This window comes from Chelmon rostratus, chromosome 23 (genome assembly GCF_017976325.1).
Source record: "Chelmon rostratus isolate fCheRos1 chromosome 23, fCheRos1.pri, whole genome shotgun sequence".
In the NCBI taxonomy this organism is placed as follows: Eukaryota; Metazoa; Chordata; class Actinopteri; order Chaetodontiformes; family Chaetodontidae; genus Chelmon; species Chelmon rostratus.
This window is the reverse complement of record NC_055680.1, coordinates 671,528-698,984: the sequence shown is the minus strand read 5'-3', so window position 1 is coordinate 698,984 and position 27,457 is coordinate 671,528. Positions and strand designations below refer to the sequence as shown.

Here is a 27,457-nt window from a genome sequence, read left to right as displayed (position 1 = left end):
TTGTTCTCCAACCGACTTCATCATTCTGAAACCATAACACAAATCATGTGCAGGATGACTAATTTTCACTTCTGCCACCTAGAAAGAGGCAAAATTCGATGTTGATGTTGGTATTTTAAAGTTACATAACATAGGCCAGGTAGGTATTTACCGTAACTGCATTACTAATCTCGAAATCTCTTCTTGTTTTATGTTGCAGTAAGGTTCACAGAATGAATGTTTATCTGACAAATCTGCTACATTTGAATTCATGCCACAATAATGTAGGCTGCTGATATTGCAAATCAAGGATCCCCAACATTGCCAACTAAACGTGTCCTGTAATACTCTGAATTGAGTATGAGGCCAACAGGACAATCTTGACTCAAGTGATGTTAGATTTGATCTACTCTTGGTCACTCTGTTCTCCTTTCTTACTTCTCTAACTCTCTCAGCTCCACGCTTAAGAATTCCACTTGAGATGCAGAAAAGATGAAATGCTTATCTTATCTGCTCCTAGCACGTCTGCTGTCCTCTGCTCCTCTATTCTTTACTCCTTTCTTCTCAACACATTTCTATATCTGCTCTCTTCACCTGCTTTCTCCACAAGTTTTCATATGTCATTTCTTTTTCTCACTTCCTCTGTCTGTGGTTCACTGGCTGATGCTGCTGAACCTCTTTCTGTGGATGGCAGCTTAAGTTAACTCCTCATGAAAAAAACAAACCTTATGTCCATAGTCCATAAGCTGGCCAGCAAGCTTGCTCACTGAGATGACACTACTAAAAGAGACACGCACAACTACAACCCCCCATGACAATGTTAGGGCAAATCTATAGATAGCTTTATTGCCACTGTCACAGAATTGTTACTCCATTGATTTGTGGTGCAGTCAGAGAGACTGCAGGGAAATGACACAAAGCTGAAGTTATTATTAAATTGAATGTGAATTAGGTGTGTTTCCATCAGCTGGTTGAGGCAAATAAACCGAAGCCTAAAAGGAAAACACAAATGTAGGTTTTATTTATATGTTCCAATGTTTAGTGCCAATAAATGGCTGTCGTAACTGTTAGGCTTAGACTATGCTAGTGGCATAAAATTGTTAATTGCAATTATTTGTATGACAATTGTCAACTAAAATTTCATGATCATGACAGCACTCTGTATGTCTCATATTCTCAGAGAATGAATATGTACTTATATTCTGACATTATGCTGGCAGAAAATTGAGAGCCCAGCTTTATATTAGGACCTTGTTGCTGGGAGATATTTGCATCCCACCACTAACAGTCTGTTTCTCTCTTTCTCAGCCTGTGGAAGCTCTCTCCCTGAGCAATGGCCTCACCAGTCTCAGTCTATAACTCCAACGCCTTGGACACACACATCTCCAGTGTAAGTGGATTTATGTTTGTCTGTTTTGTCTGTTAAGGTTGAAATATTTCAATCTTGCTTAAGCTGTAGGTTGCACTGGCAGTTTTTACATGGTGAGAAGCCAGTGAGGGATCAAATCATAGTCTCTGTCCTAGCAACACCTACTGGATGATCAGGGGGTCTGGATGAGAAAATGCCAAAAAAATACAGAGCTAAAATAAGAATGACTGCCAATTCACCTTCATCTACAACAATCATCTCCTGGAGGTTTTTCTCCTCGTTTAAATTTGAGCATATTGAAGGCACAGTGTCTCAATCTATACATATACACAGCTTGTATGTGATACAGTTTAACATCGCAACACAAAAGAAAAAGATTGTGACATATTTTATAACCGTCAAGCACACGTGCTTGGGCTGGGTGCCCCAAAAATTGTTGTAATTGTTGTTGTTGTGAGTAAGTAATGTGTATGTTCTGTTGTCATAAAAAGGATTCAGGGATGACCTGATTAGATTTTGTTGAACTCAAAGTCACCTCACAAAATGCATTTTTGGCCATAACTCAAGACTTCACTTGCTAATTAGGAGAAGATTTCACTCACACAAAGGTCATCTTCCTTATGACACCATTTGTCATTATTTGAGGCCATAACACAGGAACAAAAGGGGAGATTGTATGTTATATCACTATATTTCACATTTGGTTAGACACAACATTGGTGACACTAATCTTGGGTGTGTCCACCTTGAAATTGTGGCGATTGCACAGATTTTCTGTGCTGCCAGCTTGACGATGTGTTGAAGCATCCTCGCTTTACAATCTATAGCTTCTTTGCAGTAACATCGATATTTGAAGCATTGTAGTCACCATAAGCTCATTGGTTCTGCTGATATTGAGCTATTTATAATAATTGTCTGCACCATGTGATGAAGCTCTCTATCAGTCCTCTGGACCCCTCTGTAAAAATAGTCTGTAAGTGAAGGCAACATGTTTCTCACTGGAAATTATTTACTGGAATAATAGATTCACTGGAGTCAGTAATTCTAGCTTTTTCTTACTAAATAAAATTCAGCGACTGTATTCTGTAGTTAAATAGCAGTTGTAAAGCCAGTCATAAAAAGTTGTCTCTGACTGACACTTACCGAATCGTTGAATAATTAACCAGCTGGATGAGAAAGGTGGCCAGGTGTACTTAAAAAATGATGTACAAGACTGCAAACCCCCATTGCTGCCATACAATATAAGCTAAATAAAATATGATAAAAGCACAACAACGCTTTGTGTTCCTAGTTATTAAAATGGAAGAAATATTATATTGAAAGCCCAGCGTTCACTGAAGATAACCATACAGAAGAAGATTAGATATTAATAGCATGGCTCTGAAGTGAAAAAGTTAAATTAATAAACACAAATTCCAAATAAGGATGAAGAGCAGCGGTGTCAAATTTAGTTGCTAAGCTTCTTAAATCCTCTTGGTCACAGTTCAGCCTCTTAAAAGGAAAAGTACCGTGTTTATAGTGTCTCATCTCACTGGGCCCTGAATCTGACCACACTTCCTCTGGCTCAAAGCAGACCTGCTCATTCTCCCCCTTTCCCTTTGTTTCTTCCCCTTTGACACTTCTACTGAAAGTAAAAAGCACTAAATGATGCCTTAAAGTTTCACTATTTCCCACAGCCTGGCCAGTTAAATTAATAAATGATTTAGTGCAAGTTACAATCTTGTCTTATTTGGTTTTTATGCCTCTGTGTATTTTTGTGTGTGTTTGTAGACCTCCAGAGAGTCTCTGAAGATGGAGTTGTTAGCTGATGTGTCTCTTCTACCAGGGGAGGACAGAATTATAGGTGAGTGTATGTAGCTCAGTCAGTCACATGTTACAGCATTTCTTCACTCTGTTTTAAACAGATGTGTTTTGCCCTCTCTTTGGTAGTACTGTGATCATTAGTTTGTCTCAGGCACATCTCTGTCAAGTGAACTGCTTGTGGAACTGGAAGAGCAGTTCTCCTGTTTATCAGGATCTAGCATCTGAATCAGTCTGTGGTTGAGTGGAGAGGGTCCAGAAGTTGTCAGAAGTTTTCCTACAAGCCAAAGTAGTTCCAACTACTACAACTACAGCTACTCCTTGTAGCCATGCTGTTCACCCTCTTTTTTGTTGTGTGTTATTCAGCCAAAGTTCTTGTATGACTTATTGTTAAAAGATAATCCAGGTTCATTACAGCTTCTGAAGTTTTCTAGTTTTGGTCATTACACCAGCCAAAGCAGCACACTATTACTGTGGTTACGCACTCAAGACAGAAGAAAACAGACATCAAGTGTAAAAATGCGCGTTGTGTCACAGTTTTGTGTATCAAGTGCCAATCATTACATGGCTGATGAAGACGTCTTAGTTGAAGCATGCCAGTCCTATTTGACACACTTAAAAAGGCTGACTGAGTTAGGCTGGGAGTTAGGTCATTTAACTATTTCTTGACAAAAAAGAGTTAATCCATCTGCCCAGCACTTTTGTCTGTTGTCTCTGCAATGACCTTCCAGAGTGTATGTTCCTGGTTTGTATGTACACATCTATTAATACACAGATTGAACAAACAATATACAATGCAGCATGTTAATAACTGAGCATTCACTGTGTTTGTAAGTGCATTTTTAAACTTTGGACATGGTCAGACTTGCTGTTTCTTCCTGGTTAAAGTCCAGTTGCATCATAAATGATTATTTAAGACATCATTAAACATGGAAGCATTTGAGACATATGGCTGCAAAATGTTTTTTTAAACTGCAGTTGTCTCCTGAGGACCTTTCTCTGGACAGTGTGCTTCCTACTCAATCCTTATCTGGGAGGTAGATTGGTATAGTTTGACGCCTCTTTGTTGCCAGATATGTCATCATCAGGTAGTTTTATTCTAAAAAAATATAAAGATTGTCAATTTTCTCTGATTCTGAGAGATATACCTGTGACATGATATGATATGATAGTGAATGCCACCTGTGGTCAGTTGACATTGGCCACTGTTGAGTGGGCCTGTCCTTAATAGTCTGTTATTGAACACTCAGAGTAGATGGTATTCATAGCCTACCTTTGCTGCATGGCTTACTTCTCCTTATCTGCTTCCTCTTCTCTGTATGTTTGGTCATTTCTTCCGTTACAGTAGTTGCTGCTTACCAATAGCATATTGATATCTGAACTAGAGTACTAATGTGAAAAGGGGAACGTATTCTGAGCCACTAAGGCCTGCTCAGGACTATACATGAACGAAAATGGCTAAGAAGTCAAATCAATAAACTGTGTTTGTATTCATCTATTTTCAGATAAAGACATCATCTACATCTGTCCGTTCAGTGGAGCTGTGAAAGGCAAAGTGTTGATCACCAACTACAGACTCTACTTCAAGAGCTCAGATGCTGTAAGTCCCACGTGGAGCCAGTCAGTTGCTCTGTGTGTGTTTGTTTGTGTGTGTGTGTTTGTGTCTGCATGACAGATAGAAGCCATCAACTAGTCTACCAGCAGTAAGGAAAAATAACCTAACTAATATCTAACAGCATCTTGGTGACACATCTCTTTCACAAATTTTCACTTTTTTCACTGTGTGTCATGCTGCTGCTGCACTGCGATTTCCCAGCTTGGAATCTATCTATCTATCTATCTATCTATCTATCTATACATCTATACATCTATACATCTATACATCTATCCATCTTAAAATCAATTGTTTATGCTACAGAAGGCTAGTGCAGAGCATCTTAAACTGGACTTATGTGCTCTCTCCTCTTGGTCCTGGTCAATAGCCGAGTCTCTGAGTGCTTTTTTTTTTTTCTTGGAGACCAGTAAATAGTGCATTACAGTAATTGAGTCGTCTTGAAATAAAAGCATGAGTCTATTTTTTAGCCATTTATAAATGGTTATACTTAAACTATGTTTCTAAGTTTTCTTCCCCTTGTTGAAAGAACTGAGCACTGAACACTGTCTAGGACTATGCCAAAATGTGTAACCTTATATTTAATCCAGGAATTTAATTTCCCCCGATTATTATACAGCATGTCTCTTTTTGTTTTAGGGCTGACCAGTAGAATTTTGATTTTGTCCTCGTTCAACTTCAAGAAGTTATTGACCTTCTGTTTATGTATTGCCAAAAGGCAGTTCATTAGTGATGGAGTCTATAGCTGCATCACAGTTTTGTTCACCAGAGATGGGGGTGGGCAATATAGCCAGAATCTCACGATAATAGTGTATGTTACTGTACAGTAATTGCTAGGTCAGTTCAGTTCAGAAGTGCTTAAAAATACCCATACCATATCATAGTTAAATCACATTTGATTATCTTTTTTTAATTTGGAACTGCCGTGCAAACAGAAAAAAATACCTCACAAGATAACACTTAAGATAAAAACAAAGGGCTCAAAACAGTAAAACTAACTTTCACTCAGAATGAAAGTTTTTAGGTTCCAGAACAACAGAGGTGCATTATGGCCACCAACTGTCACTCTCAAGTCATGTGAAAATGTGGTACGCAGTTCTGCTGCCCAAATCATGTGACCTTGCGAGACAGTTGGATTACTGCATCGTGCTGCCCTTCCCAAATATATAGGAGAGAGACAGTAAGAGTGTTTTCTCATATGATAATATGTTTGTGATAGCAATTTGAAGTCACTGATTGTTGCGTTCTGACTCATTTATTTGTTGTATATTGATTTAGAATTTCAGAGAATATTTGACTGTTCAAGATTGTCAAGTCTAAAGGAAGTGGAGTTCCCTGTTCTCATGTCATTTTCTGATCGGAGATGTATTGTAGATGAAGAGGCTAGCCAAAGTTCTGTGAATAGTTGAATCTCCAATATCTTAGATCTTTGTGCCTGAGCTCTTCACCTGCAGTGGTAACACTTTGATAGAGCAGAGAGCAACAGCAGCCCCAGATATAACATCAGGTCAGAGATGGAGTAGGCACCTTCCATCTCATCTGCAAGATTGTCAGGTGACGCTCCCACAATCATTGACAATATCTAAACCTCTTAGTGCAAGCATTCAAAATTTGCCATAAGATGATGTTATTCTGTCAAAAAACAGAAAAAATGAGATGGATTCGGACCATTTCAATATCTATTTCTGCACATTACATCTGTAGGACTGCAAACCATTACATACTTATAATAATACTCATATTAAGAACTTGTTTATGTGATTCTGTAGGATGTTAATGTATGCATCTGTTCCAACATTCACCTGGTCTGAGCAGGTGGAAGGCACAACTGTAAATCCTTGATACCAAAACTTCTTTGTACCATGTTGTCCATGGGGTCCTTTTACTTTGGTACGGTTTGCAGCCAGTTGCCGAAGCATCAGAAAATGTGTGTGTTTGACAAAAATTCCAGCGTACTGGTGCAAAGCTTCCATCATCTGACATTAACTCTGCAAGCTGTGCTTCAGATGTCATGGCTCATGTCAGGCTCGATGTTAAAGAGGAGGTCATCACTGTCCCTCCTGACTTCCAGCAGCCTGGCTGTCTCCTCTTTCAGTACCCCCTGCAGGTCAGCCGTGGTCATGAGAGTACTGCCACTCTCACCATCTTTGATACCACCTTTGGAGACAAAGAGAGGAATAAAGAGATACTGTTATAGATGAGCCATTCATTCTCTATACTGCCGCTGTCCACATCTGTACTGAGACAGCTGGGGCCAACACAATTTCTCCTCTTGCAACGAGTGATCTCAACAGACTTTATAGGGCCATCCATTTCGCTACTGATGGGGCCATCTACATTACCGTCAGTGGTCGGTCCCTTTTTCTCTTACCCACCAGTTTACCCTAGCTTGGCACTGCCTATGTTATCTGAAGCTCCAGGGACCGGGTGTGTAGGTGCAAACCCAATGATGATCAGCCATCAACAGATGCTTCAGTAAACATTAAGCATGCGTGCTGATACAGTCAGGAGCACCATTTACCTACCCCCTTATAGTGACAGCGGAACAGGGCCCAAATCAGCCGTTGGTGACAGCAACATCTTATTCTCAGCACTTGCTTTTTCAAGTCAAGTCATACCAGTGTCACGGCTCAGCCGTTTGTTCCATCCCTCATCTTAACTGGTTTCTCAGCCCCAACCAGTTCAGACAACCTGCCAGCCAAGGTATCCTTCATATAATCCATTATTTTTCCTGCCAGCTGCTTCTTCTGAAACAGTTTCTCAGCCATTCTCAGCTGTGCTGCCACTCCCTACTCAGCCAGTCCAAGCCAGTGCATGATAGCTTCACTGAAGCTATGCAAGCCCTACAGTGACAATATGGGAAACTGCACTAGCTTACACAAAGTGAGATTGCATCCATCCTGAATTCCCCTGACAGCATCAGATTCCAAGGCATTTCAGAGCTTTGCCCTTTGATTTGACCTGCTAGTAGGGATGCTTACTTCATTGGAAGGCCTGAATGGAGTAGAGCTTTTGTCAGCTGGCCATGTGGATAGACTCTTGAGTTAGCCTCCTAAATATTGGGGGGCAGTTTTATCGAGCATCTGCAAGCACATGGCTTAGTGCAGACATACAGTTTGAACCCATACAACCTCTGGGATCTTCCAGAATGAAGGCTGAAGTTCCTTCAGTTGTCTTCCATAATGGCTCATGGAACCTATTAGAGAAGCCACTGGAAGTAAAAGGGGACAAACTCTCTAATGTGCAGAAGCCATTGAGCCAACGACTGAAATTGCGTTACTCTTCAACCCTTTGTGACAGGACATTTAAAAAAAGATAAATAAAAACTGTACAATCTAAGTAAAAACTGTACAAACTAAGTAAAAACTGTGCAATCTAAAGTTAGAATGCTAACAGTAAATCATTTTTGCTGGCACTGAATCACAAAGGCTAGCATATGTATGCTGATATCTTTATTTTAATATGCTAGCACATACCAACATCTTTAAGTTTATATTAATTTGTTTCTGCTAGTCTTTTGAACTCAGTGCTTGCACATCGACTCATTTATTTCTTGTCTGTTGATTTAGAATCTCAGTAAAAATATGACTTTTCAAGATTGTCCATGTGTATCTATGGCAATAAAGCTGAGATCCCTGTTCCATATCATTCTTTGACCAGAGATCAGAAGTTTTCTGAGTAGACGAGTCTACTTCATCTTAGATCTACAATATTCAAAGTACAGAGTTTCTGATAATTCTCTGTGGGTTCATCAGTTTGAGTAATGGTGTAACCGTACATGTGGTCATGCAATCCATTGTTGATAGAAGAACATTGTTTATCACTGCAGAAAGCAAATTAAAATGTTCTAGCTTTATCATGGCCTTGTGAATATTAAGTCACATTTAGAGTATTGTATAGTATAACAATGTGACTGTACTTATGCATACATATTGTATAATTTATTAACTCAAGAAATGGATGTAGTATGACTTCAGTCTTCAAAATACCAGGGATTGCTTTGTTATACAGATGTAACTATGAGCCTTCTGGGACATCCTAATACAGCTTGACTTGACATGCAGTTTACCCCATCCATGTGTGAATTCTTATCATTAAAGAGCAGCAGTTTTCCATGTAACCAAAGGTATAATTTAAGGGATGGGAGTGGCATGCCCCCCCTCAATATTCGCTGTGTATTTGCTGCCAGAATTATTTTTTCTCTTTTACACATTGTCAGAGCAGTTTTTACCATATGTCAGGTGCACCTGCTTATGTATTTATAGGAGTGGTTCTTCTCAGCATGTTAGGGTTTCTTGTCTATTGACATTATCAGAGATACTGTAGCCGATCTCACAGCACAACATCTTTCATTCACATGTATTTTTGTTCGTTTTGTCAGACAATGTAATAATTACAAAAAATTGATCTGCAGCACAGCTCAATAATGACTGGTGGTTAAGGTAGTATGTAGCACAGACATCTTGTGAATGGGTGTCCAGGATTTTGTTAGATTGCACAGCACACTAGCAGATGGAAAACTGGTTGCAAATGGTTTGCTTAAGATTAAGGAGAAGAGTGACTGTGTGCTGATTAACAGTGATGGCAGACACCCCACTGCACCAGAAACATCTTCTGTAAATGCACAGTAGGGATCTGATTTTAGATTTAGTTCACTTCCATGAAGGAAGATCATCTCTTCAATCACTGATAGTCATTCTGATCATCATTCGGAACAAGCAGTGGAATTTTAGTAATTACATTTTGCTTTGTAACATTCAAAGACTAAAAGCTGAGTGACCCAGCGGTTAACCTTGTTGCTTTGATTCATGATTGTTTAAACTTTTAAGAAAAAGAAATTGACAGTGACTCTCACATCAAATAGGCTCTGGCTATCTAAGGTCATCAGCTAAGAATACCTGTGGTCTCAGCCTAGGTTTCTCCAGGTTGTTCCAACCTTGTATATTTTGTCTGTTTTGTACAAAAGCAGGGAAACAGTGAAAGTATTTATTGTGAATATTCAAAGCATTTTTACTGATACACAGAGAGTGCTTTATTCGTTAATGTAGTTGCTGACACCTTTGCTTATTTCTTTGTTATTAATGACATGCTCTGTTTGCTGTAGGATGTGGCAGTGATGCTTGATGTTCCTCTGGGCGCCATCAGTCGGGTGGAGAAGATGGGTGGGGCATCAAGCAGAGGAGAAAACTCATACGGCCTGGATATTACCTGCAAGGTGTGTGTGTGTGTGTGTGTATGTGTGTGTATATGTGTGTGTGAGTGAGAAAATTAAAATAGAAAAGATTTTTGCTCATACCACCCTACAAATTAAAGGTAAGTTTTCCTGTTTGGAAAGTTACCTTCTGTGCCTTATATGCTGTGTGCGTTTTCCTGTGTGTGTGGTGGTAGTAAAGTTTGTTGATCTTCTCCGTCCTTCTCAGGACATGAGGAACTTGAGGTTTGCCTTGAAGCAGGAGGGTCACAGCAGAAGAGATATCTTTGAGCTCCTCTTCAGACATGCCTTCCCCCTCTCACATAGTCTGGTAAGGCAACCTCTAACTTCTGCTGCCATCTTCTGACTAACTGATGGGCTTTGTGGAAAAAAGGAGACCTTATTCTTTGCTGGGCCAGCAATTCACTTACAAGATACAGATGTAGCCCCATTTTATTTTGTAGTTTGATCCACATTGATTGGACAAACCATAAGGAACACCTGTACAATGTAGAACACAATGTATCTATATAATGATCACTTTATGAATAATATCAGCAAATGATCCTCTGCCTTTATTGTCAATATTAGTCCTGTCATGAACACTGTGTGTATTCATAGCAGCAAACCATTAAAATCCACCTAGTACTGGCTGAGAATGGACATTTCTTCGGTGGAGTCATCATCCATTTGTTTCAGTGCCCAGTATTCATGTAAATGCCAAATGCTGAAATGCAGGGATGTAGCCCCCTCATATGCTGTGACACACAGCTACCCACCCACACCACAGCTACATCTGCTTGGTTAATAGTTGCTGCATGCTGGAATGTGTGTCAGAGCAAGCCTTGCCATGGTTACTTTTATATGTAAGGTAATGGCCAGTGGAGACAATGAAAACCCTTAAATCATTGTTCCAGCTACCTCTGGACTATATTGGACCATAGCCAAGCAAGCAGCATTATAATGCCGGTACAGGTTAATCTTTAAAGAACGTTTGTCTCACATGTGTCACACATGGAGTTAAGAGAGTTATTGCAGTTGTTTGCAATACTAAAACTGGGATTGTGATGTTCAGAGGAGTACAATGAATGTTGGATTCATCTTCCTTTTAATTCAATTTTTGAGAAATCTTCCATTGTTCTGTATTTGAAGTTTATGCAAATTTGAAACTTTTATTAGGAGTTTTGTTGCCTGTCTCCTCCAGGAGAGCTTTGATCTTCCCATATGTAGTTTAAGTTTTCGTTTTGGTGCCTAATTAGAGCTGGCCCAAATGGCCTTTTACAGCTGTAAGACAGGACACTAGGAGGGGGTTTCTGACCTTAGTATGGCACATTCAACAGTCTCTGGGTTCTGATCAGCCTACACAGATAAATCCACAGCAGTGTTGGTGCTGTTGTCATGCAACTAGGTTTCATATAAGAATAAGGCAGGGTTTCTTTTTTGTTTATTGGTCTGTAAAAGCAGACTGACTTCATCCATTTTATTGCAGAGAGCATGCATGTATGACATGCAGATGTCCAGGAGCGGCATGCAGTGTCCTCTCTTCCTCCACTTGCGGAGGGCACTGGCTAGCCAGCCCCTATGGCGCTGTGCAGGGTGCTTGTGTACTGGGCAGCATTGCAAGTCTCCCATGGGGAGTACGCAGTCCTGGATTTCCTCCAATGGATGAAGCAGCTGACATTAATTCCCTGCTGTTTAGGAGCATAGTCCAATTGTAGCTGTAGTGCAGGAGGAAAAAAAAAAAAGATATAAATGCACAAAACATTGGGAACACTGAAATAGCGTGGGTGCCAACACAAGGTATTGCTGCTCTTCTGTTTTATATCATGGTAATGGCATATCTTTGAGTTTTTGGCTATTGGTTATACAAAATAAGACATTTGAAGATATCAAATGTTTTAGGGCTCTGTTTTTAGACTTTTCAGATGGATCAGCTGATAATTAAGATAATCTGTAGCTGCAGGCTAAGTATTTAGAGCCATCCCCCACACCAAACTAATAGAAAAAATGAGTGAATGGTATCTGCTCTTAAAGAGGAGGTGGCTTGCTACCCGTGTTTGTGTGTGTGTGTGTGTGTGTGTGTAAAAAAGCGCTTTAATTGCTTTAGGTCGTTAGGACGCGATATAAATACAGTCCATTTACCATTTGTGTGTGAGCAGATCTTTGGGGAGAAATAACCTCTAACATCTAGCCAGCGGGCTCACAAGCTGCCACTGGTCTGATGGATTTGAGTGTGTGTAAACTGGTATAATGCCACTGTAGTCTGTAAATGAATGCTTGTTCTCCCCCCTCCATCCAGCCACTGTTTGCATATGTGACTCAGGAGAAGTATGAGGAGAGCGGTTGGACTGTCTACAAACCAATAGAGGAGTTCAGACGGCAGGTAAGAAGGAATGGAAGTGCAGGACTTCACTATTACATCACTGCTATTTCTTTTTGTTTCCAACACTTGTCAATACTCTCATTGCTATTACTGTGTATAATTTTGTAGTGTAGACATGTTATTTGAACAGAGCTAAAAAAAGAGATTGTGTGAACCTTCCCAGTGAAGTGTAAACAGAGGAGAAATGTACTGACGAGCTAAACCATTGAGTGCTTTAAAGCAGTTAGTAGAACTGATTTCAAAATAAAAGCAGAATTTGAATAATTCCGCCAACAGAGAATTGCAGTGTCTCAGGAAGTAACTAATAATCATCATTGTCTTTTCAGGGTTTACCTAATAACAAATGGCGTATTACATTCATCAATAAGAACTATGAGTTGTGTGACACCTACCCAACTGTGTTGGCTGTACCCTTTAAAAGTAAAGAGGAGGACCTCAGAAGAGTGGCAGCCTTCAGGTCAAGAGGACGCATACCTGTAAGTGCAAAACTGGTCTATTTGAAACTGAACCATGTGCATGAGTACAGAAGTTTAAGGAAAAGAAACTCAAGGTCCACTAGCATTTCCATTATGTTCTGTGACATGGGGAAATAAGATATTGGGCTTTGGATAGACTGAAAATACTTAACAGAATCATTTGAGTGTTGGTTAGGTCTGTTCATTGGAAATGTGAAAGCATAAAATAACACCAGCCTTAAACTTTAAGTGGCACATATTGAATGGCATGCTATAGCACAGATGTATTAACATATTAGAATGACAGTAGAGCAGAAGTAAAACTAAGAAAGAGTCAGTCTGGAGCAGCTTTGTTTGCTAGCCTTAATTTCAACATATACAGATTTTGAAATCGAGTCTTGTGACAATTCCACATTTTTTGGTGGTGTCATAACTGAACTGACATAGAACTGGAACTACTATCTTTTCTTGTGAACTTAAAAATATACCTTGTAAAACTTATTTTTCACCGTTACAACAAGCATCTCGACTGTAGTGCCTATTTTGTCACCCTCTGGAGAGTATTTGGGCCCTGAGTGTATTGAAGACAAACTTTCAGACTGCAAAAAATGCTATCTCCTTATGTCCAACCTGGACTAATCCCAACTAATACTACTATATATACTACCATTCTACTATACTCTATATACGTATATGACTGTCAGTCATTAAGATAAGATAAGATAAGACTTTATTATCCCCAGATGGGGAAATTTGGGCAGCAGGTAATGGCAGTTGGATTAAAGCAATGCAACATCAGTTTTATGCTATGTCACTTAAAAATCACATCAGCATGAGCTGTGGTTTCATTGGTCTACCCTAGTGTGTTAAACTCAGAAGATGCCTTTATTGTTTTTGGTTTTTATTCACACTCTGACAACTGTCAACATGGAAGTCTTTGTTACCCTTACAAGCTACCTGACAGAGACTGCATATGCAACAGTACTGACTGGCATCTGTGAAAGTGTCATCTGTCTTTGTACCTTAGGTTCTATCATGGATCCACAGGGAGAACCAGGCAGTGATCGTGCGCTGCAGTCAGCCTCTGGTTGGTATGTCTGGTAAAAGAAACAAGGACGACGAGCGCTACCTGGACCTGATCAGAGAGGCAAACGACACCACCAAGCTCACCATCTATGATGCTCGGCCCAACGTCAATGCTGTGGCCAACAAGGTTAGAGGGGAATGGAAGTACTCTAAGTGGTCAAGTTGTAAGTTGCCCCAAAAGCAACAAAGGAAATAGAACTGCAGTAGAGACAGAAATCAACCAAAGGCACAGGAGAAGAACAAGTGTTTAATTCAGATTTGAAAGTGGCTAAAGTCACTTAATTGCGTTCAGTTATGTTCTTGCTCCAAGCATTGATAGAGGAAGTCTAAGGTACCATAGTCACTTGGTGAAAGCGCTAAGTAAATCTGACCCAAGAAATACATGGATGTAGGCTGGGGTGGGGGGGGGGGGGGGGGGTGGAAGGGTGGGGCTAAGCTGACCTCAAGTGATAATGCAGTCGGTCTGCAGGTTTTGGAAGCATAGGCTACAAATGGATTTGATTGATTTATTATAATGTGCAATGTAAAAACAAGGTTGCTCTGCTGGGTCACTTTGCCTCTGGTGCCATGTTCTATGTATTTTAAGAATTTTTCACATTGTATTTGTTTTTTTACACAGTTCTATGTTTGGCTGTTGGCTGTGTAGTCACACATTGAGAAAAAGAATAGATGCATAAGATAAAAACAAGCCTAATGTCTGCCCAGTTTACCAGCTTCAGTTGATTATGATGGACGCGCTCTGCTGCAGACATGTTCTGGTGGATGTGCCTTGTCCCATCCTTGCCCCATGTATTTTGGCAGTCAGTGTCATTCGCATAGCTGTGATAAGCAGTGTTATTATCATGTATTATTTGACCAAGAGTGATCACGTACAGGTTGAAGAATATAGGTCATGGTGATCCAGTCAGATCATGCATCAGGATTATGATCACCAATGGTAACAACGTAGCCTCTGCCTTCAAGATATGATCTGAACTGACTGAGCACCGTGCCAGATAATCCCACCCACTTTTCCAGTCTGTCAAGAAGTATTTTATGATCCACAGCATCAAATGCTGCTCTGAGGTCAATCAGCAACTAAGCTAATGTTTTACCTGCATCAGTATTCAGATGAATATCCGCAATCTCAGTGCTGTGGTGTGGTCTGAAAGTGTGGTCGAAAAATGTTTGATAAGAGTGAGTCATTGACAGTTATCAGCACATCCATTTCCAAGCCAATGAAAACTGTCAATGACTCACTCTTATCATTTGACGTCCTGCCATGTTGGCTGGCAGGGTGTCAGAACAGCAGGTGGGTGAATTAACTTGCTTCACTACATCCTCCAGAGTTTAAGCATTGATAGCACGGACTATTGACTGTCTAAATGGTTTCTACGTGGTTGCAGCAGTGGATATGTGGACTGTGTGTATATATATGTATATAAGTATATGTGTATATATATATATATATGCACACATATATGTGTGTGTGTGTGTGTGTATGTATGTATATGTGTATATATATATATATATATATGTGTGTGTGTATGTGTGTATTTTTGTGTGTGTGTGTATATATATAATTTTTTTTTGTCTTACTCAAAAAAGATATAAACTCATTGCACCTATTGAGAGATAGAAAGTCAAGTGGTCCTTGGCAGTTTTGTTCTTGGGATTATCAGTTTGAGTGTTAAAATCAGCAGTTATGACAATATAGTAAAAAATCTTCTGCGATACCAGAATGCTGCACAGTGAAGTTGTCAACAAAATTTGTAAAATAGTGGGCATCATAACGAAGACATGTGTCAAAGTTGGAAAGGAATTTTAAGCCAGTGGTGGAAATGGACAAGTTAGAGGAGTTAGGGGAGATAAAATAGGAGTTAGGTAAGGGAAGTGATGGGGGGTCTGTTTGGTCCCAGCAGTGACCCACGCTCTCATCTGGTCAATGAAGAAGAGGGAGAGGGTGACTAGAGAGGAAGGAGCGCTGGATGGGGCTGGGGGGCAGTGAAGAAGGTGAATCCTCACAGGTGGTGTGGTCTGTGGTCTTTTATAGGATTTGTGATAATGTCGAATCATGTGATGTATGCTGTCCATGTTGGTGATTTGGTCTGTCTGTCAAACTCTTTTAATATACAGAAATAATACTGGCTAATACTGTCAACCACTGGCCAGACCACCTTGAAAGTTAGTATGGCTTTTGACTACTGTATATTTAGTATATTTAGTATTATATTCAGTATATACAGTGATTGTACTGGTCCCCTGAGCATTTGTCTAAAGCCACCATCATGTGTGAGTGTACATATTCCTATAATGATATGCCTGTATGTAAGATTGATTAGTGTACACTTCCTTTTACTGTTGTCCCTAGGCCACTGGAGGAGGCTATGAGGGTGATGAGTACCAAAATGCAGAGCTCATCTTCCTGGATATTCAGAATATCCACGTCATGAGGGAATCCCTGAAGAAACTCAAAGACATCGTCTACCCCAATGTGGAGGAGTCTCATTGGCTGTCCAGTCTAGAGTCTACACATTGGCTAGAACATGTTAAGGTAAGAAAAATAGTTTCGCTGTCTGTGTGCATGTCATTATTTCATCTTGATGTAGATCATCATTTTTGTTTGGAAGTGTTTTGTCTTGTGGGTCGTCATTACTCATTTTCTAAATGTCCAAAGCATTGTCTAAATGTTGTCCTTGTATGTGTAGCTGGTGTTGTCAGGAGCCATCCAAGTGGCAGACAAGGTTTCCAGTGGAAATTCAGTGGTGGTTCACTGCAGCGATGGCTGGGACAGGACTGCTCAGCTCACCTCTCTGGCCATGCTGATGCTGGACAGTCACTACCGAACTCTCAGAGGATTCCAGGTCAGTAACTACACAAAGAGATTATGAAAGGAAACTGCTTATCTCAACTAAAAAAAAATGATTGTGAGCAACAGAATAAGCTAGAATTGTACTTAAGCCATGGTTATACTGTACTTAAAAGTAACAGAATGACCCTTTTTTAATAATGTGGCTTTTAGAATAAAGATATATTGAAATTAATGGACAGAAATTTAAGATTATAAGTAGCCTGATGTAATGAACATCCTTTTGTGTTGTGTCAGGTGCTGATTGAGAAGGAATGGATCAGCTTTGGGCACAAGTTTGCCTCAGTAAGTAACTTCCTTACTTCTCCCCTCCTCAGAATAATCTGCTTCAGTTTAGTGTTTTTTGATATAAATTCATATTCAATGCTGTCAGATATGTTTGCAGAAACATACACTTATACAAGAAATAGCTCTATTGACTAATAAAAATAGTTTACCTTCCTGTTAATCATTTTGTGTGTGTGTGTGTGTGTGTGTGTGTGTGTGTGTGTGTGTGTGTGTGTGTGTGTGTGTGTGTGTGTGTGTGTGTGTGTGTAGAGGATAGGTCATGGTGACAAGAACCATGCAGATCAGGACAGATCACCCATCTTTGTTCAGTTCATCGACTGTGTGTGGCAGATGACCAAACAGGTATGTTTAACACATCGGAATCATCAAGCTCTCTCGTGGGAATGTAGCACCAAAGGCATTTATCATTTGTCATATGGTAGCTATAAATCGGATCCTTGTCACAAACAAGCCCTTGGAAAAGACTGTGGCCCTATTTTAATAATCTAAGCACAAAGTCTTCATCTGCCCTTTTGGTTCATGTCTGTGCAGCAGCTCCAACTGTAAAACTATTGACTGTGAAGGTGAATGTAAATCAGAAGTTGTGGTGATTGACAGATACACTCTCAACCAATTACATCTCTGCTCTCACCACTCTGCAGCAGCTGAGCCAATTACTGCGAAGCATGTCAAGAACTATACTCAACAAATTACACACATACAATTAAGTAGAATTAGTGAATTACACAAAGTAAAATTGTTTAAAGTAACAATTGTTTTGTAATAAAGGAAATCTTTCTTGAAGTTTATATTTATTATCATCAATTTCATGATATTTCGCTCATAATTCTGCATTATGTCATGTTGTATATAGTTAGGTCATTATAACTGATGTGACACCACAATGTTTGCACTGAAGTGCATTTCAACAATAAACCATGAAATTCCACGTCTGCTTAAAGGATGGATGTAAAGGAGGCAGTGACACACAGGATTAATGAGTCGCTGTGAACACATGTCCCCTGCACAAACAGGAGAATAAGGACTTATATGGACCAGTCTGATGTATGTAGAGGTGTGCGTGGTCATTCTGTAGCTGCCTGGTATCGTTGGCTGTGTGATTTATTGAAAGTAAAAACAGTGGGTGGCCATGTTTAATGGCCCTGCACTCCGATACAGCACAGACTTATCAACATATGTGTCCCGCTGCCTTCAGATGGCTGCAGGGATTTCATGAACCGAAGGAGAAGCTTTTCGTACAGAAGAAAGCAGCTGTGGACAACAGATACTCAAACAATCACAATTGATGCCTTTTCTGTTGTAACCAGACTAAAGCTTAATTTTCAATGCATTTATCTACTGGCTGTGAAGTTTGTAATTAGAATAGTTTTATGCAAGCATTACTCTTTCATTGCTGAGCAAAGGATTATGTTGATAAAATCACTGAAGTGGCAGTTCCAGAAACACGTGGTTGCTGTCACAAAAACAGGGCCCAGAGTGAGCAAACTTCATCATCAGATAACAGTATTGGATGCTTCAGCTTTAAACATATTCACCCTAAATTGAGCTGTGACTGAATGTTAATGTGGTTTGAAGGGCAGGATACAGCGCACAGTTCACATGCTGTAGCAGGAATGTGCTATGTGGTGCTTTAACAAAACACAGAGTGTATCTTAAAGTCCATCAAAGAGTGCTCCCTGATCTCAGATCTGAGGTGATTGAGGCTGTTTATTATTTTCTGGTTGATTCCTCTCTCTCCTCTTCTCCGATCTCATGTCATCTCCTCTCCTCCTCAGTTCCCTACAGCCTTTGAGTTTAATGAGCGCCTCCTGCTGACAATCCTGGATCATCTTTACAGCTGTCGCTTTGGGACTTTCCTGTACAACTGTGAAAGTGCACGAGATCAGCATGTAAGACTGGACATAAAACGCTGCCTCCTCTGAGTTGCCCTCCAGTATGCAAGCAGGCATGCTTTGACTTCACAGAACATTTTAACTTTAAGTGTTTCACAATTACACCCTGTCTGTCGTGCAGGAGGTGAGGTCGAAAACGGTGTCTCTGTGGTCTCTGGTCAACAGTAAGATGGACATTTATTTAAATCCATTCTACACCCCGGAGTCTGGTAGGGTCCTCTACCCCGTTGCCAGCATGCGCCACCTAGAGCTGTGGGTAACATACTACATCCGCTGGAACCCACGCATACGACAACAGGTAGGACTGTCAGTGTGTTTGTTCTAATATACTATCGACTACACAAAGCTCAAAATACCATTCAAAACATACAAATTATACAATATACAATAGGGCAAAGTAGCAGGTACCAGCAACTAATATTTGATCTTTTTCTTTTATTTATTCCATTAATGAATGAAAATGCATTGAACTATACACTCTTATCCAAATTGACACAACACTACCTACTGATCGCAAATAATAAACCGAATGAATGTTGCAATTTTTCAACAAATGTAAAATAAGATGAATGGATGAACTCTCTAACAGTGAATTTTAAACAAATGCTAAAACATTTAGATTTACTCTTTGTGCCGGCGTGTGTGTGTCTGTGTGTGTATCTGCGTGTGTGTGTGTGTGTGTGTGTGCTTGTGCTTGTGCGCATGTGTGCGTGTGGGTGTTGTGTGTTCCAGCAGCAGAGTCCAGTGGAGCAGCGCTACAAGGAGCTGTTGGCCCTGAGAGATGAGTACTTGAAGAAGCTGGAGGAGCTCCAGCGGTCTGACTCCTCCCCTTCCTCCCGTCTGGCCAACAGCCCCACCCCCAACACCTCCTCCTCCACCTCCTCCACACCATCACAGCAATACACACACCTACAAACGCCCCTCTGAGGGCTGGTGACACACACGCACACTCAGATATACTTGTTGACTTGCACTTATGTTGTCTTCACTCTGATTTCTGTCAGTCTCACACATGCAGGGAATTAATTAGTATTGTGCAGTCCTAACTGTGGATAACAAAGGATGCTTATAAGATTTAGAATTGATGGTTAATTCTAACACCATAGTGGTGGTGATGGTGATTTATGCAATATGTCACAGTACAGCCTTGTCACAAGACTTTTTCTACACAGACACTCATCATACAGTGAAGCCTTAAAGATATTCAGTGGCTTTCAGTCCAAGGACTTGAACACACAGGACAGGCAGTGGTATGTGTATGGGTGTCAAGGCAGCAGAGCAGGGATATATAGATTCTTTGTACTCCTTTCTCTGATTCGACAGATACCCACCAGGCAGACATGCTGCTGGTGGTCAACCATTTAGACTTGGTCAGACTCAACAAAAATGCACCCAAACTCAGCACTGAAATCGTATGTGATGTTACATGTCCCTCATGGGTAGTCCGGATATACTGCATAGAGCAGTCATGGGCTATATTGTTAAAAGTGGAGTGATGAGAAACCACTGGAATCAATGACTTCTCCATTTTCACATACAAGACTCATAAAGTCAGTTGACACTTTATTAACAGTTGATTATATTTTTTTACTTTTGGCTGAGTTAAACTAGCGTTTTCCCCCTGCCGCCAGTCTTTTTGCTAAGCTAGGCTGTCTATGCACATGAAACTGATGTTTGAAAGAGGATCCCTTTAATATATTTTTCAAGGTTAAAGAAATGTTTGAGATTTTGAATATTGGGACTGTCCCTACTATATAAGTACAGTCCATTTACAGTTAAGCCAATTCCATTCACTGATGAAAGACCATGCGATGCCATTAAATACTGTCAGACTATGAGAAAAATGTATCGAGAAACCCCATAGGCTTGCCCAAAGATTGCCAGTCAAGACATTGGCACGAAATGAACAATAGAAACAATACATTTCCTTGGAAACACATTTCACAGTTAGATGTCAGAGCACTGCTAGGTGATACTTCGACCTGTCTTTGTCAGCCCAGCTTCTGCCTGCGTCCTGCGCACACAACCATTGGTGTCCTGTGTGTGATCAAGATGTACAATTCTCACTTTTCAGACTTCTTCCTACTTGCTGCACTGCCACCGAGTGCTGCCCTGTCCTTTGAAGAATTGCTTACAATTGCTGCAGAGCTCATGCAGCAGAGTTGGAGGCTGAGAGCTCGTACAGTGGATTTCACCGTACATCTCCAGCCAATTGTATATATCAAGTGTGTAGTATTTGGATGGATTGATGTGGGATTTGTTGCTTATTTACCTTATTTACCTGTCACATAAGTTTTGCCACTGCTATCAGTGAAGCTAACCTAAGCAGTATTTTCCAACTCTTCCAAAGCTACGGCACTGAGAGCAAATACAGTTCAAGCCAAGAAGCAGAGTTTGGTCAGAATGAATCAGTAATTTAGTTTAATGAATGCAGCTTTGCAGTTTGAAATACATTTCAGGTGCTCAAGACAGTATAGGGAAATGAAGTGGTGCTGGCCTCTGATCCTGGATCACCTCTTGCTCTCAGTAAACACAGACCCTGGAGGGACAAATCAGCCAGGCCCATGATAGCCTTACCATGCCAAGGTGTTTGTAACCAACCAGCACACGGACAGTGAGCAGAAGTAAACCAGACTGTTTCTATCCACCCTCACTGAAAGTCCCATGTGAAAACTTACATGTGATCTCAAAGCACATGTGCCTTTTGGACAGGTGATGGCTTTGTACCGCAGCAGCTTTTACCAACATTTCAATTAGATATAATACGGAGCTGTTTTTACATCAGAAAGGAAAGTTTTAGTCAGTGAATAATAAGGTGCTTCTATATTCCATTTCCATTTGCTCGTTATGTGATAGGTTGTGATGATTGGGTGGACTTGTTTACAACAACTTGGTTTCTACCCTCATCTTTCTACCCTATTGGACTCCAGATGAAAAGCAAATGTCATTTTCACATTGGTGACATGTTAGGAATAACAAAATAAAATATATTCATATGTCAAAATTATACTGTAAATTCAAATTACGACATAGTAAGTCAGAGTTATGAGATGTGCTTAGTAAGTGCATTTTTGGCTTATCTCATAATTTTTATTCACTGTCTCATAAGTATAAACTTGTATTTCTAATTCTGACTTTAAAAGTCCACATTTTGAATTTAAGTTGGAAAAAAACAACTTAAATTCAGAATGGTGACTTATCTCATAATGACCTAATATTTCATCATTTTGATTTACCATGAGTACTTTTATTAGCTACTTCAGAATTTTGACAAATATCCTGTTATGAGGATTTTGCTGCTAAAACTCAAAAGGCTCCCAATTTGATTAGTTTGAAAACAGTTCACACAGACTCAGACAAAAAATAATGGCCAGCATGCTGCTAGAATGTCTTATGACAAATGTTTGTACTGTATCATTTAGTCTTTCTGATGATGACTTGCTTATGATTATTACAATCACTCTTGAATTGAACTTCTTTGCCACCATATTTGTTCAGTCTAATGAGTAATGTCTGGTAGTCTTCAGTCTCTGACACTTAATTCCCACTTGGGCCACAAAATAAATAGCTGGGGCTTGATTACTGGAGTACTGTAAATTCAGGATTTGAGTGTGACATTTGCACCGCATCAACCAGCACATCATAACCTGTCCAAGAGAAAATACCCTGTCAAATGCTGATTGGTGTGTGCCAGCTGTGGGATCCATCAAACCAATGGATAGCTTTTAAAAGGAGCTCCAGATGTGGTCCTGGCAGCAGTTTAGCTTTAACACTGCTGCAGTGCTGCACTGTGGCTCCATATCCACGGAAACTGCTGAGAATATGTTGTTCAGAGTAATACAGGGTAGATAACGACTGGAAGTGGACATGGACCACCACTGTAGGTCAGATCTACCTGGCGCAATATTTCTAACATTTTCTTAAAACCTTCACAAATGAATATTTTTTGTAGTTCCTTTGTTCTTTCCAACTGGAGCGGCTCTACTGCCAGTGTAATTGATAAATACCAAAAAAGTCAAAATTAGCATTCCCTTAAGTTCATTTTATCTTTACATTGGACTTTTCTCCTACAACAGACATAGAAAGTATGTGATTCTAGGCAGACCACTTTAAAGACAGAGCTGGAACATTTGAGGAGCTGCTGGTTCCAGAAGGATTTTCCCACTGTATATGCGCAGTTGCAATGACCTGACCTCCTTCACAAACCCCAGCAGTCTTTCCTATTGAAGACAGAGAAGTTCCCTTACCTTAGTGAATTTATAGATCCAGGAAAAAGTTCTCAAGCTCATTGCAATGACGAACCTCAGTGTTCTGCGACATGTACCCCATATGCCTACACGACCCTTGTATTGACCTGGGTTGAACTTGTACGTCTAAAAGGCAAAGTCTCTCATTTCATGCTGCAGCTATCAGCGCAGGCAATGTTTTTTACCAAATACCTTGATGGTGTACACAGGACGCAGAATGGGACTTTACTTCTGGAACCCTTGAATCCTAAACTATCTCCTCCCATTTCCTAAATAAGCAGCTTTCCTCTTGAAAGAGAAATCTGAGCCAGGAAGGCTCAGAAAAGCCAGCTCAGACTCCCTCATAGTACAATATATTTTCAACTCATTGGGTTTGCATCAAATTGGAAGCGAGGATTCATTGTGATGATGCTATGTATGTACAGTGTGACAGTTGCAATTACGAATGAGGTGCAATAAGTCATTTTGCGAAGTGTCAGGTCATGTCCAGATTTGTGCCTTGATTCTTGTGAGAATCACCTTCACTTCTTCAAAGAGACGTTGTCCAGCTGTCCAGGGTCATGTTTGAGATTGACTGCTCTCTAGTTCAGGTTTCCTCTGGTTTGGGAGGATGCCAGGCGGCTGTTTAAGGAATGAGTTATAGATCACATAGTAGCCAGAAAAACTACACATGTTCTGGTCTAACTTTGAGGCTCTGCTGGCCCTAGTCAAAACCAGTTTATTTGGGACAGTAGGTCCAAGGTGTTTTTAGCCTAGCTTAGTGCAAAGCCTCTGTCCAAACTGAAGTATGTCTGACAGCATGTCTGACCATTTCTGTAACTTCCTGAAACTGGCAAACCGACACTCACAGCCACTTCACGCTGTGATTGGCTAGCAGAGAGGTGAGAAAGGAGCCAGGGTTTGAACCTCTCTCTCTAGCTCTCTTTTCATTCTTGACACAGCTATTTCTGTCCTGTCCTGTGCAACACTATGACTTACCAGCCTTTCACTCTGCCTTCCAGCGTTGGACATTCAGAACTACTTTATACTTTTGATTTCCGACAAGGGCGAACACGTCATGCAAACTTTTGGAGCATAATCTTACCATTGATCCTTCCAAACCTTCCATACAAATGTGATTCCAAGGATTGGCCAGCAGATGTCACTGAAGCTTTGTTTGAGCAAAAAACAAAGAAAGTCAACTGAACCACAGCAAACAGTCAAAATAAAGTCATGGGCTGCCTGCAAGTGTGTCAAACTCAAACATGACTCATATGTATATCTGGATGGGTCAGAGTGGGCAATTTAGAGAGTTCATCCCGATTCCTATGTTCACTCAGAGGTGTGTTTATAGGTTCTACCAAGTGGATACTCTTGACAAATGTTTAACAGCCTCGATTAAAGGGTTGATCTCATTGAGGAGATTTGATAGTAAGAAAAAAGTTTGCAGTGTGGTGGCTGTGTTTTTAGGGAATAACAGATGAAAATCTATTTTTTTTTTATTTTTACTTTGTACAAGCACCATGATGTAATTACCTCAATCAAAACATATTTTACTGACTAAAGTTCTATTGTTGTAAAATACAATTATTTTATGTAGTGTAAAATCTTACAGTTTTATAAAAAGGAAAGTAATGTTGGTTCAGAAATTGTTGGTATAAATTGTGGATTTCTGCTTCATTGGTAAATTGTTTTTTTGTTTTTGTTTTTTTGAGGGCATTTTTTTGGGTTTGTACTCGCTTACCCAGGATGAAAAGACAGAAGCTTCTAGATTCTGTTCACTTGTCACAAACCTTGACTGCCTTCTCAGTTCTCTGATGGATCTTTAGCTTGTAGATGTTGGCTCTGTGGTGATGAATCTGAGAAGTGCTCATTGTTTATTTCAGTTTGACTCTTTCAATAATGTATAGGGGATTGTAGTTTGAGGGTTTTGTGTCATAATATAACCTGCTTTTTAATAAATACACATAAAATGTGTTTCAGGAACTTTGTGGCATCAACAAGGGAAGGTGATCAGAATACATTTCAAATATATTTCTTTTAATCATGTTATATCCTCTCCACAGTTTGTTGGATGGCTCCTGTTATGTAAATATTACTGATTAAATTAATTTAAGGATTTCTGACTGAATTATTTGAGATTTTGTATTCATCTTGCTTTTCCAGGTGGTCGTTTCTTATTACGTCAGCACATTATACCATGTCTAAACATGCATGTATGTATTTTTTGTGGGAAAAGTAAATGAGATTAGCATACACAAAATATTGTTTACAATGAAAACCCTGCAGGGAACCTTTAAGCTTTGTCAGTGATCACATATTCATGGCTAACCCTGATCTATACTCCTGAAATGTAGTTAAAGTAGCTATGATAATACTGGATGACAGTAGATGATCTACTATGACTGTGAGTGATGTTCATGCTCATGCAAGAGACTTTTAAGTCATAGTCATGCTGTGAAAATGAAACTTAAACTAGAAGCAGAAGCAGCTTGAATTGTATGAACAGTGTCAGAGCTGCAGTTAATAATTTAGTAAGTTTTAGTGTTCAATGTATCAAACAACATTTGGCTGGTTCTTTTTAGTGTACAAACATTTCTTTTTGTTTTCTATATAAAAATAATTGAATCTCATTGTCAACAGATCGTAGCGATCTCTCAATAACCTGCATGTTCTCGTCAACAGGTTTCTCACTATCACTGCTCGCCTTGCTGCTATGTTCACATTCACATTCAGTAAATGAAAAAATGAAAAAAAAAATACAACAAACTAATCCTTGAAAACAATACCTGTTACGTCATAATTATGTGATAAAAAGTTGAAATGATGTGATTTTTCAAAATTCTGAGGAAAAAATGGAAATTCTGAGACAAAAAGTCATAATGATGAGATACTTTCTCGCAGCAGTCTGTGCTGTGGTCATTGCTGGTGGGTGCCCTGCCTAGCTCAGACTTCATTTAGGAACAGAAAATGGACATATGGCTGAAATGCAGCGTTTTTCAAATTTTTCTGAGAACCATGCCGAAACAGACAGTGTAACCTTTGGTCCAAGCTCTGGAAACCAGCACATTGATCAATGGTGACTGACCTCGCAGAGCAAGTGTGTCAGTTTTGGATGGACTTATTTGACAAACTCAGAGAAGATGGCTCCTTCTCAGACAACTCCTTGATCCGGTTTTGCTTTCTTGAAACAGACACGTGATCAGATAAAGGAATACCCAATAATATTTTTAAGAGCCAAAAATGACCATGTGTGAAAAACTCATTGCCTCTGTTGTGAGAGAGAATAAATAGTACATAAATTACTCTTTCTGTTTGGCAAATACAATAATGTGGGTTAAGTGTGGTTCAAGTTTGCCTTGAAGAGTCCCATGTGATGAGGATGTGTTCCATAGCTGAGTATAATCTGAAATGACTAAATGATGTGTTTGAGACAGTTAACCTGTATATTAAACTCAGACAGCTGCTTAACAGTAAACTAGATCATTAAATTTCCTGGGCCTGTGCCACATTGTATGCTACATACAGGACACACTGAAACTTCAATACTGATTGCAATGTAAAGATTATAATAAGATTAATATATTAATCTTATAATATTATAATAAGAAGTATCAAAATATTTTCAGGTCTTTCTAACAAAATATATGTACACACAATTACTTTGTTGTCCTTACATTGACTATTTGTAAGTAAAAATGCAAAATGCACACATGTATTAACTGAATTATTTATTCAAACAGTCACAAAATATGTTCTTGTTTAACAAATTTGTGATGGAGGTATGGCACTTTGACGCCATTTCCCATCGTGCACTTCTCATAAAAGTCATACCAACTCCATTTGCAGAAATGCCGCTCCAAGCTTGCAAGGAACCTCAACCATGCTTCACTGTTGCCTGCAGACACTCATTAATGTACTGCTCTCTACCTGTCTTCCACAACCTCACCTTGGTAGCAGAGTTTGGCTGTTCCTCACCCAGTTTGAAGCCTTCTACACAGCTGTTTCTGTTTCAGTTACTGACTATGTTTCAACCTACATGTGAAATTGATGATCATTATGGTATAATTGGTTGCTCATACACCTGACTTTAATCCTACAAAATCTCTGACTGTGTGCAAGTATAGCTATAAGAATTGATGCTGATTTGGGCAAAGGGTAGTAACACTAAATATTGATTTGATTTAGATTTTTCTTTTGTTCACTCACTTTGTAAAATGATAAAAATAACCAATAATTATTTATATTTTTGAAAGTATTCTTAGTTTACAGTATTTTTCCCACCTGCCTAAAACTTTTGGACAGTCTCTTGTAATTTTGATTTTTTT

General features: G+C 39.6%; 1 protein-coding gene across 2 annotated transcripts in view; it reads left to right on the top strand.

Moving 5' to 3' along the window:
• Positions 1-25,478, top strand: part of mtm1 (myotubularin 1) — a 32,451-nt gene extending 6,973 nt beyond the window's left edge. The window contains exons 2-16 of one of the 2 annotated variants that reach the window (XM_041964909.1): positions 1,288-1,369; positions 3,119-3,191; positions 4,654-4,748; positions 9,865-9,975; positions 10,181-10,282; positions 12,251-12,334; positions 12,661-12,810; positions 13,817-14,002; positions 16,226-16,408; positions 16,563-16,718; positions 16,961-17,008; positions 17,261-17,353; positions 18,787-18,900; positions 19,025-19,201; positions 19,639-25,478. In XM_041964909.1, coding sequence (XP_041820843.1) covers positions 1,313-1,369; positions 3,119-3,191; positions 4,654-4,748; positions 9,865-9,975; positions 10,181-10,282; positions 12,251-12,334; positions 12,661-12,810; positions 13,817-14,002; positions 16,226-16,408; positions 16,563-16,718; positions 16,961-17,008; positions 17,261-17,353; positions 18,787-18,900; positions 19,025-19,201; positions 19,639-19,830 — 1,821 coding nt within the window. In that variant the 5' untranslated portion in view covers positions 1,288-1,312 and the 3' untranslated portion in view covers positions 19,831-25,478. Of the gene's footprint in view, positions 1-1,287; positions 1,370-3,118; positions 3,192-4,653; positions 4,749-9,864; positions 9,976-10,180; positions 10,283-12,250; positions 12,335-12,660; positions 12,811-13,816; positions 14,003-16,225; positions 16,409-16,562; positions 16,719-16,960; positions 17,009-17,260; positions 17,354-18,786; positions 18,901-19,024; positions 19,202-19,635 lie in introns of both variants that reach the window. The other variant, XM_041964908.1, reaches the window with a different exon arrangement.
• The last annotated feature ends 1,979 nt before the right edge of the window (positions 25,479-27,457 follow it).